Source organism: Ovis canadensis, chromosome 21, assembly GCF_042477335.2.
Source record: "Ovis canadensis isolate MfBH-ARS-UI-01 breed Bighorn chromosome 21, ARS-UI_OviCan_v2, whole genome shotgun sequence".
In the NCBI taxonomy this organism is placed as follows: Eukaryota; Metazoa; Chordata; class Mammalia; order Artiodactyla; family Bovidae; genus Ovis; species Ovis canadensis.
In genome coordinates this window covers 66,992,880-67,010,060 of record NC_091265.1, presented here as the reverse complement: position 1 = coordinate 67,010,060, position 17,181 = coordinate 66,992,880, and the positions used below count along the sequence as shown (strand labels likewise).

The 17,181-nt window shown below is 63.9% G+C and overlaps 3 protein-coding genes across 6 annotated transcripts; all 3 read right to left on the bottom strand.

Annotated features, from left to right (window-relative positions):
- Positions 1-372: 372 nt before the first annotated feature.
- On the bottom strand, positions 373-3,773 carry IRF7 (interferon regulatory factor 7). Its single transcript, XM_069565931.1, has 9 exons — positions 3,383-3,773; positions 2,794-3,085; positions 2,548-2,710; positions 2,254-2,461; positions 1,928-1,998; positions 1,662-1,839; positions 852-1,379; positions 661-779; positions 373-586 (listed from the first exon to the last, which is right to left on the bottom strand). Exons 2-9 carry the CDS (start codon positions 2,811-2,813, stop codon positions 419-421), a joined length of 1,455 nt encoding a protein of 484 aa, XP_069422032.1. The 5' UTR covers positions 2,814-3,085; positions 3,383-3,773; the 3' UTR covers positions 373-418.
- Positions 3,774-4,470: 697 nt separating this feature from the next.
- CDHR5 (cadherin related family member 5) lies at positions 4,471-11,961 on the bottom strand. 4 transcript variants are annotated; one of them, XM_069565928.1, is made up of 15 exons: positions 11,007-11,961; positions 10,722-10,897; positions 10,336-10,386; positions 8,822-8,914; positions 8,616-8,717; positions 8,423-8,533; positions 8,170-8,337; positions 7,530-7,620; positions 7,317-7,414; positions 7,024-7,224; positions 6,790-6,903; positions 6,628-6,712; positions 6,017-6,190; positions 5,309-5,502; positions 4,471-4,980 (listed from the first exon to the last, which is right to left on the bottom strand). In XM_069565928.1, exons 1-15 carry the CDS (start codon positions 11,068-11,070, stop codon positions 4,561-4,563), a joined length of 2,142 nt encoding a protein of 713 aa, XP_069422029.1. In that variant the 5' UTR covers positions 11,071-11,961; the 3' UTR covers positions 4,471-4,560. The 4 variants fall into 4 exon arrangements, with proteins under 4 accessions (XP_069422029.1, XP_069422028.1, XP_069422030.1 ...); XM_069565927.1 differs by having other exon boundaries at positions 6,017-6,541; positions 11,007-11,455; XM_069565929.1 differs by having other exon boundaries at positions 6,017-6,067; positions 11,007-11,178.
- Positions 11,962-13,455: 1,494 nt separating this feature from the next.
- On the bottom strand, positions 13,456-16,457 carry SCT (secretin). The gene is made up of 4 exons (XM_069566405.1): positions 14,530-16,457; positions 14,331-14,432; positions 13,882-13,974; positions 13,456-13,677 (listed from the first exon to the last, which is right to left on the bottom strand). Exons 1-4 carry the CDS (start codon positions 14,604-14,606, stop codon positions 13,563-13,565), a joined length of 387 nt encoding a protein of 128 aa, XP_069422506.1. The 5' UTR covers positions 14,607-16,457; the 3' UTR covers positions 13,456-13,562.
- Positions 16,458-17,181: the final 724 nt, after the last annotated feature.

Below are 17,181 nucleotides of genomic sequence, written 5' to 3'. Positions count from 1 at the left end.
TTTGGGCCCCCACCTCCCAGGTGGCACCCTGCTGGCAGCTGGCACTGGCCAGAAACAGGCCTTGGGCACAGCAGGCAGAGCCCCCGTCTGCAGCAGAGGGGCCCAGGGGCTGCCCCTCGGGCACGGGGGGACATCTGCGTGGCCAGAGCTTGCACTGTGAAGAAGAGTGTGATCCGCTGAATCCACCATGCCCCTCCAGAGCCCAAGCTTCAAGCCTACCCCCAGTGGACACTGGCATGGTTCTTAGAAGCTTTTTCTTTTTTTCTTGGCCAAGCTGTGTGGCATGTAGGATCTTAGTTCCCCAACCAGGGACTGAACCTGTGTCTCCTGCATCGGAAGTGTGGAGTCTTAACCACTGGACCGCCAGCCAGGTCCCCTTAGATCTTTTTATTGGATTGGGAGGGGTTGGGGTTCTGGCCTAGGCAGCCTGTTCCACCTCCATCATGAAGTGCTCCAGGAAGTGCTCCAGGTCCTCGTAGAGGCTGTTAGAGCTGGAGAGGCAGAGGCTGAGGCTGCCACTGTCCAGGGAGGACACACCTTCGCGTTGCACAGCCTCCAGGTACGCCCGGCACAGCCACGGCTCCAGCTGCAGGGAGGGTGCTGTCAGGCCGGGTGGGGGCTGTGTGCAGCCTCCCCCCGGCCGGGGACCTGGCCCCTCACCTTCACCAGGACCAGGCTCTTCTCCTTGGGCCTCCCCACTGATAGGTCCTGCCCGAAGCCCAGGTAGATGGTGTAGTGCGGGGAGCTGCGGCGCTGCCGGGCCCGGAACTCCACCAGTTCTGTGGAGCAGGGCTCTGGTGAGGGGGCGGGGCACGGAGGGCCCACAGCCCAAGGGCAGGGGTGTCACTGACCTTGGAAGAAGGTGCCGAAGTCAAAGATGGGCGTGTCACAGTCCCGGGGCAGCAGGCGAGCGGGGCTGGAGGCGCTGGCTGAGCCCAGGGGGCCCCCCACCTCCCAGTAGACTTTGCACTTGCCCAGGCGCCGGGCCCACAGCCGCGGCCCCCGGAGCTCCAGCTGCAGGCCGGGGCCCACGTGCTGAAGCAGCTTCTCTGTGTAGTGGAGCTGCTTCTGGTCGGGCAGCTCGGCGGGGCTGGGGAAGGCGACCTGCTGGGGCCCCAGAGCCTCTCCAGCTACGCCGGGAGGACCGTACAGGAGCACACAGCTTGGACGCCCCACCACCTCCTGCAGCACTGTCCGGCCTTTATACAGGATGGTCAAGTCCAGGGCCCCTAGGCTGGGCTCTGGCTGCAGACCAAGCTGTGAGCAGCCAGGGCCAGCCAGGGGCGGCGCCCCTGCCGTCGGCGCGCAGGCACTGGCAGAGGCTCCCACGTGCGGCTCCGCCTCTGGGAGCTGCCAGGGCTCTGGGGGTGGGCCTGCGTCTGGAAAGGAAGAGAAGCCTGAGCTGACACCTGGGCCCCCAGGTCCTCCCTTTGCCAAATGTTCCCTGGCTCCTCGGGCTGTGGCCTGAGGCTGGAGGCACCACCTCTGTGGCAAGTATAGCTCTCAAGCAGAGGGCTCTGGGCCTGCGGAGGCCCAGCTATACTGGCCCAGCTGTGACCAGCACCATCCCTGCCAAGCACCCCCTCCCCTGGGCTGCACTCTGCTGTCTTGCCTGTCCCTGCAGGGTAGAGCACTCCCCACCCCCTGCAAGAGGCCCTCACCAGGAGCCTCTGGGGAGATCAGATCCAGCAGATGGTCCTCCAAGCAGCTCTGCTGTAGCGCCTGGATCAAGATGTCCCCGGCATCTCCAGCGAGGCTTGGGGGGCAGGGTTCAGGGTTCAGCCGGTGCCCCAGGCTCTCACCAGTATCTGCTGCCAGGCATAGCCCCAGGAGCCCGCCCTGCAGAAGAGGACAGCGCCAGCATAAAGGAGCTGCCCCCAGGCCCAGAGAGGGAGCGGCCTCAACCCCGGACGCAGAGCGGCCTTACCCTTGCAGGTGGGGCATCTTGTGGGGCATCTTCTAGGGCCTCGTCCTCCCCCTGGTCAAAGCCTAGGCCTTCTGGGGGAGAATTAGGGTTGGGGAAACGCTGAAGTGAGGCGCCTGGATGTCAACGCCCCCTTGCCCCCGGAAGCTGGTCTGCGCTTCCCCTTGGAGCCCCAGTGGGCTCCCTTCACTCCAGCGCTGCCACCCCCCCTAACTGGCACCAGCTTCTCCCATACCAGTTTCTAAAACCTAAAATCTGACTTAGCAGCTACTCCCAGGACACAGCACAGTCCCCCTGCCGGCAGCACCCCAAACCCCGGCCTTCCTCACCTCGGCACCCCGGCTCAGAACTGATCTTGTACACCTTATGAGGGTCTGTAGGGTCCCCCGAGTTGTCTTCCAACATCACGAAGCGCTGCGTGCTGTGCAGAGCGCAGCGGAAGTTGGTTTTCCAGGAGGCCCGCAGCGCACTCTCAGGGATCGGCCGGGCACCTCCACCGCTGCGGGGCGGCCACCTGCCTCGGGCCACGGCCCAGGCCTGAGAAAGACAGAGTGTAGAGCACGTGGCCTGGACTTGCGAACCTGGGCCGGCCCTCCCCAGCCCGGGCAGAACTGGGGTCTCACCTTAAAAATGCGCGAATCGGCTTCACCCAGGTCCTTCCGCGCGAAATGCTTCCAGGGTACGCGGAAGCGCGTTCGGGCCGCGTCCAGCCACCGTAGCCCCTCATAGCGGCCGCTGCTGACCTCGCCCAGAAGCCAGTCTCCGAAGAGCACGCGCGGGGTTCCCCTGCGGGCGGAGCAGCCAGGTGTCAGGGCGCAAGGGGGCCGCCGGGGGCGTGGGGCCCGCACCGGGCAGGGAGGCGGGCTCACCGGTCTGGAGCCTCGGCCATTGGTCCCTCCGCAAAGGCTGGGCCTGGAGACAGTGGCACGCCCTCCGCGCAGAGGGCTGGGGTCTCGGGGCGGTCGGGGGTTGGCGCAGGAGAGGAAGGTTGTCTGTGAGTCTCCACAGGTAGTCCCGGGTGTTGGGGGGTCACAGGTGCGGGCTTCCAGTCACGGCGTTGCGGAGGTGAGTCCTGGTCAAGACGGCGCTGGATGTGGCCGCAGACGCGGCCGGTGCGCGCACGACGCGTCACAGGTTTTGAGCCGGCGTCCGGGCTGGGCCCTACGGGGGCGCGACGGGAACGGCCGCAGGAAAACGAAACCCGGCGTTGCGGAAAAACGAAACCTAACCCGCCACGCCCCGCGCGTCACCGCCACCTCCCCGTCCAGGTCCCCGAGTTCCAGACCCGGGCCCCGCGCCGTCATCCGTGCAGCCCGCCCCCGCCTGGTCACTGCTCTGCGAAGCGCGTCCCGGACCCGCGCCTTCCGCCGAGCTCCCTGGTCACTGCTCCGAGAATCGACCCCGGAGTCCGACGAGGCCTCACACTCGTGTTCTTCCCGGGTTGGGCCTCCCCAGTACCTGGCGCAGGTTCGGGCCGCGTCCAGCCTCAGGACGCGGAGTCACTCGTGGGGAGATTGATCCCCTGGGGCTCGCGAGCAACCGCTTTTATGGTGGCGGGGGCGGGGCCGGGCCGGGGCGGAGCTCCAGGTGCCGGGGAGGGAGTCACGTGCGCCTGGAGCGGAGCCGAGCGCACGTGCGCAGGACCCGCTCTTGGGCCGCGGCGGGAGGCGGCACCGGGGTCCTGGCAACCCTGGACCCAGCCCCGATGCGGCCCAGCCGCTCCCCTCGCTCACCCAGCGCAGCGGGGCCTGGGGCCAGCAACCAGCGTCCCGGGAGAGGCCGTGGGATAAGCCGAGGGTTCCAGAAACAAAACCTGGCGCATCGCGGAGCGGAAGAGCGGGCGATGGGCGCGTGGGAGGGGCTGCGGCCGCGCTCTTTGGGTTCTTAACCAGTGACAGCTCCTCAGGCAATAATATTCAAATGCTGTCGAGATTAAAATACTTGGAAAGGGATGGGAAAACACCGGCGGCCCGGGAAGAACGGTAGTGGTGCTGGGGGGGTCGGAAGTCTTGCCTGAGGGCCGCCCCGAGGAAGCCAGTGGAGGGGGTTCGGGCCCCAGCTTCGTGACTCTGGGTTCCGTCCGTCCATAGCCTCTGTTCCGCGCACCCACCAGCCCCACGTGCCGCACGAGGCTCGTGGCCACCGTCGTTCTGGGCCACACCCCCCGCCGCCAATCAGTCCAGCCACCTGGACCGGGTGCCTCCGCGAGAGCCCCAGAGCGCTTACTGCCCTCCCTGCGGCCCACAGGGGCAGCAGTGTGACCCTCGGGGCGGTCCCGGGGCCCACGCCCTCCCACACGAGTCCCGGAGGGGGGCTTCTGGCCAAGTGGCTCCTCAGCTTCCCCCAGACGAAGAATCTCCGTGTCGAGGCGGCCGCGGTCAGACCAGGAGAGGAACTGCCTGGCCACCAGCTGGCACCAACCCTGGGAAGCCCCTCGCGCAGCAGGTGGTTTCCGGGAAACGGCGCCGAGAGCTCAAAGCAGTGCCCAGACCGCCCGCCCCTCGCGGCTCCCACAGCTCCCCTGGCGGCCGGCAGACGTCCCCACAGAACCGAAAATGTTATTTTATTCTGCGCCGTGGAGTGTGGGGACAGCCACCAAGCCGACTCTCGGGGTCCCGACTCCGGGGGACGCGGCATTAGAAGTGGATGGAGTCGGTACCAAGCGCGTCCTGGGCATCCGCAGCCTCGTCGCCGCTGCCCTCGCTGCCAGAGTCGCCAGCGCCGCCCACTTCCGAGGCGGGGGTGTTGAGAACCACCACGTCGGCCTCGGCGCCGATGTCCTCCCCGAACCACACGGCCTTGTAGCCGCCCTCAGGCCGCCGCTCCTTGGTCAGGATGGACCTCACGGCCGCCGGGCTGCCCCCGTCCGCGCCCTTGGCAGGGGCCTCTGGGAGCCCGCGCGGGGTCTCAGGGCTGGGTGGCGCGGGCTCCGGGGGCTCGGGCTCCTGGGGAGCCGGCAGGGCGTGGCTGGGTGAAGGGCTAGGCGCCGGCACCCAGTTGGCGTTGTCCGAGTCGTTGAGGAAAGCCTGGTTGTCAAACCCTTGGGGCTGGGACTTCTGGGGGTGGGCAGGAGCCGGCAGTCAGCCAGCGGCCAGCTGGGCTCGGCCACCCTGCCCCCCCACACTGGGGGGCCGGGCGCTCTGCCCCTCCGCCCTGCTCCCTAGTCTTTGTGGCATCCCCACCCCACTCTCCTCGCCTCTGCACCCCATCTCCCACGCTGACCACCAGCCTCCCTCCGTCTCCCACGCTGCCCGCTGCCTCACGCTGCCCGGCTCTCCATCCTGCTCCCTCTCCACCGCCCCGCCGTCTCCGGCTGATCTCTGACTCTGCAACCCCTCTCGGGGCCCCCCAGCGAGCAGCTCCTGCCCCCACGCCGAGCCTCACCAGTGCTCGGCCAAAGCCGCACGCGAGTCGGTGGCCATAGTGCTTGTAGACCAGGACCGTGAGGGCAATCAGAGCCAGGAGGAGCAGTGCGCTCAGCACCCCGCCCAGTGCCGCCATCTCTGCCTCCGAGAAGCGCCGGTCCCCAGCCTGGCCGCCGTCTGGCCTGCCTTCTGTTCGGGCTGTTTCAGATGTCCCTGCGGGCAGTGTGACTGCTGCCCACTTACTCTCACACCCCAAGCACTCCTAGGCTGGACTGCGGGAAGCTCAGGACACCGAGAGCAGGCCAGGCCTGGCACCAAGGGCCGCGGTTCCCAGGGGTGGGTACACTGATTCCCCACAGGGAGCCCAATAGGTCAGGCTGCTGGAGAGGGCGGGGAGGGGGCGTCAGTGCCCACCAGTTCCAAGTGGGAGGCCGAGGGGGCCGCTATTCCAGCAAGGAATGTGGGCAGTACGGGGCCTGTGGCCTGCATGACCCTGGGAACTAGGGGGTCACTGAACCCCAAATCTGGGCTCTGCCCCAACCCCCACACCTTCCCCAGTTTTAACTCCTGGCACCCTTAGGACCTGTCTCTCCCCCAGACCGGAACAGACCTCCCTTGGGGTTTCGTGGTTGTGCTGGGCTGACCTGGAATCAACCGTGCCCCACTGTGATGACCCAGTCATGAGTCAGGGAGCCTGAGGGTGACTCAAGGGTAATGGGGGTGCTACCTGGTATCCAGGTGTTCCTGCTGGACCCAGGGGACGTCGGCGGAGAGGCTCCTGGTTTCGAGGTCTGTGCTGAGCCCCCACTGGGTGAGGCTGCTGGGGGGGAGGGGCCGGTCCCCACACTAGGGGTCCCCACAGGCGCAGGCGTGGAGGAGGCTGGTGGCCTCAGAGTGGTGCCTGGGGAGGGGTGTGGGCCAGTGTCCCCCCCAGAGCTGGTCGTGGAGGACCCCTGAGAGGGCTCAGGGGGTTGGGGAGCTTCCGAAGTGGGGCCACTTGAGGGTCTGGTTGCTGAGCCCTGGCTGGGTGAGGCTGCTGAAGGGGAGGGGCTGGTTCCCACACTGGGGGGCCCCGAAGGCGTGGAGGAGGCCGGTGACCTCAGAGTGGTGCCTGAGGAAGGCTGCAGGCCCGTGTCTCCTCCAGAGCTGGTCGTGGAGGACCCCTGAGAGGGCTCAGGGGGCCGGGGGACCTCTGAAGTGGTGCCGCTCGAGAGTCTGGTAGTTCCTGCCGTCTCTGGGGACGTGGGGGGGCCTGGGGCCAGGGACAGGGCTTGGACTCACCACTGCCCCCAGCAAGGGGCCCTCCCCCTGCCAACCTGGGGTCCTGGGGAGACTCACCTGTTGGGGAGGGCTCCTGTTCTGAGACCTGAATCTCCACGACTGTGGTCGCAGTGCCTGAACTCACTGTATTCTCGGCCTTGACCTGGGCAGGAAGGGGGCTTGTCCCTCCTGGGCTCCAGCTGGAGCCCTGGCCCTCGGAGACCGCCACCCACCTCTCACCTCGGCGTAGAAGACCCCGGCGTGCTCCAGCGAGGCGGCAGTCAGGACGGCTTCTCCGTCCATTCGGAAGGCAGAGTTGTTGGTGATTTGATATGTGATGGCTGAGTTGAGGTCCTAGACGTGGCTCCAGTTAGTCCTGAGCCCAGGCTGCTCCGCAAACCACTCCACCCTGGCGCCCACCCCCCCCCCCCCCAGAAGGAGGCCAGGCAGACCAAAGGACCAGGCGGTGCCTACTGGGAACTCAGGGTCCTGGGCCCGGATCCTCAGCGGCTGGGAAGGGTCAGCTGCGTCCTTGATGACCGTGCCCACCCCAGAGCCAAGCCCCACAGTGCCACGATACAGGCTCTGCGTGAAGTGGGGCACGCTCCCGCTGGCGTTCCGGGCCTCCACCGTGACCTGGGTCACGGAGTATTGGGCGTTATCAGCCTGCTCGCCCTGGGGGTTTGGGAGACAACAGTGACCAGCTGGTCCTTGAGCTGCATGTTCTGTAGCTGTGGGCCCGAGCAGGGCCTTGTGTGGGCACCAACCTTGACCACCAGAAGGAAGGTCTTGGCATTGGGGATGCTCTTGGTCATGGTGAGGTTTCCTGAGTCGGCACTGATGGAGAACGTGCTGTCCTCGTTTCCTGAGAGGATGGAGTGTTTGGGTGGGGTCCCCTCTGGAGGCCTGAGGTCTGCCCACGTAGGGATGGGCTCAGGGTGTTCCCTGGAGAGGGAAGTCAGGAGCTGCTGCCCACTCACCACTGATGATGCTGTACTTGATGGGCTGGTTGATGCCCCGGTCTCCATCCACGGCGTAGACGGGCCCAGGGTGCAGGATGAGGGGGCCTGGCTGTGGGAACAAGGAGGGGTGAGGGCCCCATGGGGCTGGCGCTGTGGCCACTGCTTGGCATTCCTGCGCCCCTCCAGGAGGCTGGGGTCGCTACCAGTGGGCAGCCAGGGACACAGCCCAGTCGCCCAGCACGACTCTCCACTGCAGCTCCTTGGATCTGGTGCTAATGAGTCAGTTTGCCCAGAGGCACTGGGTCAATCTGAACGCACGTGTCTGTCTCAAGAGGCAGCATTCAAGGATGGGAGGGCACACCTGGTGGCCGTGCCAGGCCCGGCTGCCCCCCAGCTCCTCTGTGGCCCTCGAGCCTCCCCAGCATCCTCCCCAAGCTCACTGCCCACTTGCTGGGCCCCAGGGGGCTGTCTGGCTGTGCCCTGAGGACAACTGGGCCCAGTTCCCTCCCTGGCATTTCAGAGGCCCTGGCCACCACGGTGTGGGGCAAGATTGGTTTACGAAAGAAGGTTCCCTTTTCCTTGAAAATCACAACCACTCCGGCCCCTTGGCAGCCAGGCCCCACACCCCTGCCACGCTGCTCCTTGGGGTCCGCAGTACCAGTCTGTGGCCGGTGGGCACAGCCCCACGGTACTGGGCATGGATGCAGACGAGACCATCCGAGTAGCTGCAGGGCAGGAACCAGGGGGGCCGCAGGTCAACGGGCTGCACCTCCAGGACCAAGGTGGCTGTGGCTGTGTGGCTGGGCTCCCCGGTCTCCTGTGTGTCCTGCAACAGCCCCGCCCTGCAGTCAGGCCCGGGTGCTGGGGGCCAAGGCCGCGCACAGGGCTGTGAGCGGGAGTGGCCTGCTCACCCGGGCCAGCAGCCGGAAGGTCATGTTTGGCCACCTCTCCAAGTCCAGTGACTGGTCCAGCCGCAGCGCTGGGCGGTTCGCACCCACCAAGGAGAAGAAACTGCTGGCACCCTGGGGAGGTAGGAGACTCAGCCCAGAGGACGCACGGGGGTGGGGGGGGGCGTGCCCAGAGCACGGAGCTGGGAGTGCTGACCAGGGTGACCTCTTGGAGGGTGTAGAAAAGGACATCGTCTTGGTCCTGGTCCTGGGCCTCCAGTTCTGTCTCTGAGACGACGGTGGTGTTCACCCGAGTGTCCTGGGGGGCGGAGGGGCTGGTCTGGCCGTGACCCTGACCCCCAGGCTTAGACCCCGGTCTTCAAATGCCCCAGATGGTACCGGTCGCTGCCCCCTCTAGCTCACCTCAGGCACTTCCCAGAGCTTGGTCTCATAGGGGAACCTGGGCGGGTTGTCGTTGACATCCAGCACGGACACAAACACCCTCAGCTGAGTCACCTGGGGGAGGGAGAAAGTCCCCGGCCAGGCCAGGTGAGCTCATTCCGGATGCTGGGGTGCACCCCAGACTGCTCTCCGCCTGGGGCTCCTGCTCCAGGCATTACAGAGAGGGAACAGAAAGTGATTTTAAAAGCACAGATGTGCAGGACTCCCAGTGGTCCGGTGGCTGAGACTCTGAGCTTCCAACACAGGGGGCCCGGGTTTGATCCCCAGTCCCTGGTGGCTCAGCTGGTAAAGAATCCGTCCGCAATGCAGGAGACCTGGGTTCGATCCCTGGGTTGGAAGATCCCCTGGAGACGGGAAAGACTCCAGTACTCTGGCCTGGAGAATACAGTCCATGGGGTCACAGAGGTCCGACTTTCACTTTCTTGTCTCTGAGGGAACTATTAACAGATCCCACACGTGGCAGCTCAGGACCCCGTGTGCCACAACTAAGGCCTAGTGCAGGTGAATAAATAAAGATTAACACTAAAAAGCACAGAGAGGTGCGGGTGACCTGGAGGAAAACGGCACAGGCCCTGTGGGGTGCGACCAGCAGAGCCCCACGGTGAGGAAAATGGCAAAACGATCCAGTTTCTTCAAACATAAAACGGGGGAATCAGGAGACCCTCAGCCAGCTGCTCCAGGTGGACCTTGCTGGGGACCCGATTCAGGCAAGAAACTGTCACAGACGCCTCTGGCCCCGGGGGAGTGGGGACGCGGGGTGTCGCACTGCTGAGGGGTCCCTGCCTTCCCTGGTGTGACGGCATCACCATGGGAGCGAGCCGTTACGAAGCAGCCTTATCTTTTAGAGGCTCATCCTGAAATCTCTGTGGTGCCCTGTGATGTCGGCTGGGGGCACCTACGGGACTAGGGAAAACCGAAGAGCCAGCTGGCGCGCGGCAGGGGGCGCGAGGGTGGGCGCCTCCGCGAGGCCGCGTCTACGCAGGGAGCGGGCTGGGGGCGGGGCACCGCTCTCCTTGATTCACTCCATTCGGGAGGCGGGGACCCGGCTGGAGAGAGCCTCCCTCTACTGGAGACTTTCTCCTGCCGCGCCCTGGGCTGGGCGGGACCTCGGGGGGAGCCAAGGACCGGCTGGAAGATGCTGCTGAACGGGCCCCGGGGGGACGCCAGGGGCGGGCAGGACCTGGCCTGGGGCAGAGGCAGCAGATTCGCTGGGGAGGGACGGGGGAGGGGGGCACGGAGCTGGCGCGCGGGGTGCCTCTCGGGTCGGCTTGGGGGACCCACTGGGCTGGGGTTGGGAGCGTCAGGCACAGTCTGCTGGAGGCAGTGCGGCCTTGCTGGCAGAGGTGACGCCTGAACACGCCACCGGGCGGGGTCAGCAGGGAGTGACCGCGGCCGGGCAGGGCGGAGCACAGAGGTCCAGGCCAGGAGGGGTGGGCTGGGGGCGGGGAGTGGGAGGGGTCTGGGGGCGCACTCACCGCGGAGACACCGCTCCTGCACTCCAGGAGAGCCTCCAGCATGGTGTTCGCCTGTGAGGGGGTGGGCGTGGGACTCACCTGACCGGCTGGCCCCGCTGACCGTCCCCATCGCCCAGCTGAGGAGACGAGCGCGGCAGGTGCTGGCTCGGGGTCTGTGTCCCCCGCCCTGCGTCCAGCGGGCGTCAGGGCCCGGCAGCTTGACTCCCTGAGGGGCCCACCCCCGAGACCAGGCCCTCAGCCAAGCCAGGGGGCCCAAGAGGCCCCATGGGCAAACTGAGACCCAGAGATCCCCAGAGAGCTGGGGAGGAGTGTCAGTGCCCAGGGGGGTCCCACGGGAGTCCCTGCTGCCCCCACGGGCACAGCCAGCCTGGGTCTGCTGTCCGCACCTCATAGTCCGGGGTCACGTTGAGAAACAGCTGATTCCCCTGGATCCGAAACGCAAAAGGGGTGGACGAGGGTCCAAGGGTCACCTGCTGGCCCTCGGGGACGTAGATGTCCAGGAGGGGCTCCCCGGGGTTCGTGTTCTCCTCGACTGTGAGGAAGGTCTTCTCCACGGAGCAGACTGGACGTTGGGGAGGAAGGGTCGGTGCCGCCAGCCCCCCGCGCCCCGCCCAGCCCCCGCCCGCGCCCTGCCCAGCCCCCTGCCCTGCCCGGCCCCGTCCCCTCCACACCTGTACCCTGGGCCTGGGCCTCAGCCGCAAACAGCAGCGGGAGCAGCAGGACCCAGGTCCCCATCTGGGCGGTGGCGGCGGGCGGCCCGCGGAGGGTCCGAGCCCGTCTGGTGTCCAGGACTTGTTGAGCCGCCCGGGTGCTGCCTGGTGCATTCTCCTCCCGGGTGACCTTCGCCCCGCCAGACGCCGCCCCACTTTATGGTCCTTGACAACCGCCGGCTGCAGGCCTGGCCTCCACCAAGGGGGCCCTCGTCTCCCGCCGGCCAGGCCCCTCTGACCGCAAGGAGGGGGAGACCAGATCCAGGCCGCGTACAGGGGCTGACGGGGCTTACCCCACTGACCCCGAGACAGAGGAGCTCACAGCGGGGCAGGGGCAGCGGATCCGGGGCTTGGACTGGGGAGGGGGGGGACTGGCTTCTGTGCTCGCCGTATTCCCGCCCCACCCCCACGAAGAATGCCCCTCTGCTGGGCTCCTCTGCCAGAATGATCACAGGCGCAGTGCCAGGAGTCAGCCCTGTGAGGTCCAGGCCCACCTCCTCTCCTTACTCAACCCTCTAGGTCTGGAAGGGAAAGGTTATTTGTGTTATTTGTGTCTCAGGGACTCCTCTGCTGTCCCAGAAACAAGCTGGCTTCCTCCAGGCAAGGCTGGCTGAGCCCACCGTGACAGAGACGGAGTGTTCCAGGAGCAGCTGGCAGCTCTGGGGGGGGCACCCTGGGTGCCAACAGAGGGGCATCCTGGTGAGGAACCTTAGCCCAGGCCCCCAAGCATCCTGCCTCCATTTCCTTGGCCACCTAAGTTCAGTAGGTGGGAGACAGCAATGGGTGGGGTCCAGGAGGGGAGAAGGGCCTGCTGTGATGGGGCGTGGGGTGGAGTCTTCCCCACCTCCTGGCCTGAAACACCTTCCCGGAGCAGCCCTGCCAGCACCCCTGGTCCTCCAAGCCCTCCTGCAACCCTGGCACTTCCTGGGCTGTCGTCACCGGCCCTGCCCCACAGGCCCCGGGTAGTCAAGGCACTCTGCCAGACGGCAGGCCGGGACACAGGGCCTGAGTCATGCTCAGGTCCTTCCACTGGGGAGTGGCCTCCTGGGCGACGTCTCCTGCCTGTCACCTCTTCCTGCTTGGCTGAGCCTCCCTGCCCTGTCCTCGCCCCTTGCTAGGCTTCAAGAGTACGTGAACCGAGAACTTCCAGATGTCCAAGCTGGATTTAGAAGAGGCAGAAGAACCAAAGATCAAATTGCCAACATCCATTGGATCATAGAAAAAGCAAGAGAATTCCAGAAAAACATCTACTTCTGCTTTATTGACTACGCTAAAGCCTTTGACTGTGCAGATCACAATGGACTATGGAAAAATTCTTAAAGAGATGGGAATACCAGACCACCTTACCTGCTTCCTGTCAAACCTGTATGCGGGTCAAAAAGCAAGTTAGAACCAGACATGGAACAATGGACTGGTCCAAAATTGGGAAAGGAGTACGTCAAGCTTGTATATTGTTGCCCTGCTTATTTGGTCCCATCACTTCATGGCAAATAGATGGGGAAACAATGGAAAGAATGAGAGACTTTATTTTCCTGGGCTTGAAAATCACTCTGGACGATGACTGTGGCCATGAAATTAAAAGACGCTTGCTCCTTGGAAGAAAAGCTATGACAAACCTAGACAGCATATTGAAAAACAGAGGTGTCACTTTACCTACAAAGGTCCATATAGGCAAAGCTATGGTTTTTCACGTACAGATCTGAGAGCTGGAAAATAAGAAAGGCTGAGTGCCAAAGAATTGATGCCTTTGAACTGTGATGTTGAAGACTCTTGAGAGTCCCTTGGACTGCAAGGAGGTCAAACCAGTCAATCCTAAAGGAAATCAACCCTGAATATTCATTGAAGGACTGATGCTGAAGCTGAAGCTCCAATCCTTTGGCCACCTGATGCAAAGAACTGACTCACTAGAAAAGACTCTGGTGCTGGGAAAGATTGAAGACAGGAGGAGAAGGGGATGACAGAGGATGAGATGGTTGGATGGCATCACTGTCTCAGTGGACATGAGTTTGAGCAAACTCTGGGAGATGGTGAAGGACAGGAAAGCCTGGTGTGCTGCAGTCCATGGGATAACAAAGAGTCAGACATGACTGAGCGACTGAAGAACAGCCTTGCCCCCTCATTGCTGCCTCCCTGGGAAAGGAGCTGGGGGACATGTGAGCCCCCCACGGTCTCTGAATGTTTGCTGTGTGGATGGCAGGGGTGCAGCCAGCTCCCAGGGAGCCCAGGGGATGGGCAGCAGATAAGGAAGTGGGCAGATGAAGCTCCCCACTGGCTTCCCAGGTTTAAAGGGCAGCTGGGTGTGGCCACCATCTTAGACTCTGGAGGACAGGGCCCTCCCTCCCTGGACAGCCGCACACCACAGGTGCTTTGAGAGTACCAGACGGCAGTGCACAAAGAGAGTTCAGGGGGCTAGGGTCTGAATTCCTCCTTTATTGGTGCCAGATGCAACCCCTCCCCCTCCTCCCACCCCCTCCTCTGTCCAGGCCCCCCTCCGGAGGGTCCTTCTTCCTCAGGGCCTCATCGGGTCCCCTCAGCAGTCGGGACGGCCGGCTTGGACATCATGACCCCTGCCTTCAGTGCAAGAGGCAGCTGGGAAGACCAGGCTTGACCCTCGGGGGGCCTCAGGGGCGCCCTGCAGAGACAGCCGGGTTAAGGGTTGCGGTCTTGGTGCGGGAGACCACGCCCACCTGGGGACAGCAGGCCTCTCTGGTCACCGGCGCCGGCAGTTTCCCCTTCCCAGGCTCCCGGACCGTGCTTGTGTCCAGCTGTGCCCGAGACCCAGGGTGCCTCAGGGAGGGAGGCGCTGGAGGAGGGATGGGGAAGGGCCGCTGCTCACCAAGCCTGCAGGGCGGGCGCGTCCGACCACAGCAGGCATAGCGGGCCCTCCGCAGACTTGGTCCAGGCTGTGCTGTTCTCTGTGTCCTGCTCGCTGCCCCCCATCCCAAGTCAGGATTAGTCTGGAGTCGGGGGGCTCCCCCACCGCGTCGCTTGTCCCCCGCCAGCCCCTTACCGGCCCTCTCCACCAGGCCCCTCCCCTCGCCCGCCTTTCCCTCAGGCCCCGCCCCTCGCCCGCCTTCCCCCACCAGGCCCCGCCCCTCGCCCGCCTTTCCCTCAGGCCCCGCCCCTCGCCCGCCTTTCCCTCAGGCCCCGCCCCTCGCCCGCCTTCTCCCACCAGGCCCCGCCCCTCGCCCGCCTTTCCCTCAGGCCCCCCCCCGCTCCTCACCTACGTTTCTCCTCTAGGCCCCGCCCCTCACCTGCTTTTACCCCCCAGACCCCGCCCCTCACCTGCGTTTCCCCACCAGGCCCTGCAGCAGCCGCTGCAGCCGCGCGCTGTCCCTTAGGCGGCTGAGCTCGCTCGTGAACGTCCCGTCCGAGTGTCGCGGGGCCCTGCGGAGGGGACGGGAGGGCGGCCGCGGGTGGTCAGGGCCGGGCGGGGGCAGGATGGGCTGGGGGAGTGGGCGCAGGCCCCGGGCCGCAGGCTCACCTGGGGGGCGCGGGGCGCGCGGCGCAGCTTCCGAGCAGCAGCGGCGGCAGCAGCAGCAGCAGGGCCAGCGTAGCCATGGTGCGCTCCGGAACGGGCTGAGCAGCCGCGAGGCCCGGGCCCCTTTATAGCGGCGCCCGGAGAGGGAGCCGGGCGGGCGGGCGGGCGGGGGTCAGCGCCGCCCCGGCTCCGCGCCGCCAGAGCCGCGCCCCATCGATCGCGCGGGAAGGTCAGGGCCGCCCCCCCAGCTGTCGCCCCGGCAGCCCGCCCGCCCCTAGCGCCGCGGTGGCGCCCCTCGGCGGGCCGGCGGGGTTCGGGCGCCCGGGGACCAGGGGACCCCGGTGGGGGCGGCGGGCGGAACCTGCAGGGGGACGGCCTGTGCGAAGCTTAGAGGCGCCAGCGGAGGCCCGATGAGGCGGTCCAGAGGGCCTGGAGGGGACTCAGGCCGAGGCCACCGAAGCCGCGGACCGAGTGACCTTTCCCCAGTCTTCGGACGCGGCACGGCGCGGGGAGCTGCGGGCAGCTTGGGGCTGGAGGGCTGCGGCCGAGCGAAACCAGGGCCTGGGGCGCCTGGGCCTTCGTGTGCAGTTCTGCAGGCGGGAGATCTGAGCCTACCTGAGCCTACCTCGGTCGGCCTTTCTACAACCAGCACCTCTGAAATCCTGGCACAGAAACTGCGAATCAAGTCAGTGGAGTTATAAACCAGCAGCTCTTGTGTTAAACTTCATGTGCATTCTAAAAGTAGTCCGCAGACTTGGTTTTTTAGAACAGTTTTAGGTTTACAGAAAAATCGAGCTGAAAGTACGAATTCACACACACACACACACACACACACACACACACACACACACACCCAGGCTCACCAACAGGGCGCATTCATTTAGGACATTTGTTACAAATGATGAACCAATATTGCACATTATTGTTAACTACATCCGGGATTTTCCGTTACTAGTCATCTTGGTGTTACATATTCTATGGGCTTTGACAAATGTATAATAACAGGAATCCACTAGTGTGGACGCTACCTCACAGAGCTTTCCTGCCCTGAAGATCCCCTTAACGCCACCTGCCTGTCCTTCCCTCTGTCCCCAGCACCTGTTTACTGTTTCTGCTCAGTTCAGTTCAGTTGCTCAGTCGTGTCCGACTCTGCGACCCCATGAATCGCAGCACACCAAGCCTCCCTGTCCATCACCAACTCCCGGAGTTCACTCAGACTCACGTCCATCGAGTCAGTGATGCCATCCTGCCATCTCATCCTCTGTCGTCCCCTTCTCCTCCTGCCCCCAATCCCTCCCAGCATCAGAGTCTTTTCCAATGAGTCAACTCTTCGCATGAGGTGGCCAAAGTACTGGAGTTTCAGCTTTAGCATCAGTCCTTCCAGTGAACACCCAGGACTGATCTCCTTCAGAATGGACTGGTTGGATCTCCTTGCAGCCCAGGGGACTCTCAGGAGTCTTCTCACCTTTTCAGGAGTGCCATGTGGTTGGAGTTGTACAGTGTGTGTGTGGCCTTTTCTCATTGGCTTCTTTCTCTTACACAGATCTAAGTTTCCTCCATGTCTTTTCATGGGTTGACAGCTCATTTCCTTTTGGTGCTGAATAATACTCCACTGTCTGAGACACCAGCTTATTTATACTCTCACCTCCTAAAGGACATCTTGGCTTGCTTTGGTTGCTTCCAGATTTTGGCAATTATGAGTAAAGCTGCTGTAAACGTCTACACACAGGTTTTCGTGTGGATGTAAGTTTTCAGCTCCTTTGGGTGAACATCAAGGGCCGTGATTGCCGGATTGCAAGGTAAGAGTATGTTTGGCTTTGCAGAAAGCCACCAAGTGGTCTTCCAAAGTGGCTGCACCAGTCTCTCATCCCCCCTGCAGCATGGGTCGTGGTATCTCATTGTCTTCTGTGTTTGTATTTTTAAACAGCTGCTGTGGCCTCTTCTTGCACAAATTTGGCAGATTACAACCCCTAAACTTTAGCAGCATTGACCAGTTAATCACTTTCATGAGAATACTCAAAACCCTAGTACTCATTCATATTTTTTAGCACCTCAAACACTTAAGTGACCAGGCAGCTCTTCATAGGAAGGATCTTCCTATCTTAAAAAAAAAAAATCAGCATGCAGGCATATTGACTTCTAAAAAATTAACATACAGTAAAGGATGAATTATGACATGTCTGGATAGAGTGAGTGCCACCATAATCGGGATACAGGACAAGCCCATTGCCCCAAAGAACTGCCTCCTGCTGCCCACAGAAAGGGTCCACTCTGTTATACAACTTAGCGGCTGAAAAACAGCAGCTTAGTGGGCAGCAGCTTAGGGCACACCCGCTGTCCTACGCTGCTCTGATCACAGCAGCTCCAGGTCCCAAGCGGTCACTAGTGCAGAAGGGCAGGCAGGCTGAGGCGAGGCCTGAGCGGCAGAGCCGGGCGGGGCTGAGGCAAGGAGGGGCAGGCAGGCCCGCGGGGGCCGTTCGTGGGGGAGCTTGTAACCAGCTGCCCCCGTCACATCTGAACAGCCGTGCCCCACTGTGCCTGCTGCTGGCACTCTCTCCAGACGGCTCCCGGCCAGTGTCCTCCACACCCACATGTAGCCGGCTCAGCACTTCACGCTGAAATGCAGCAGATAAGGTGGACTGGCCTCTGATGGGA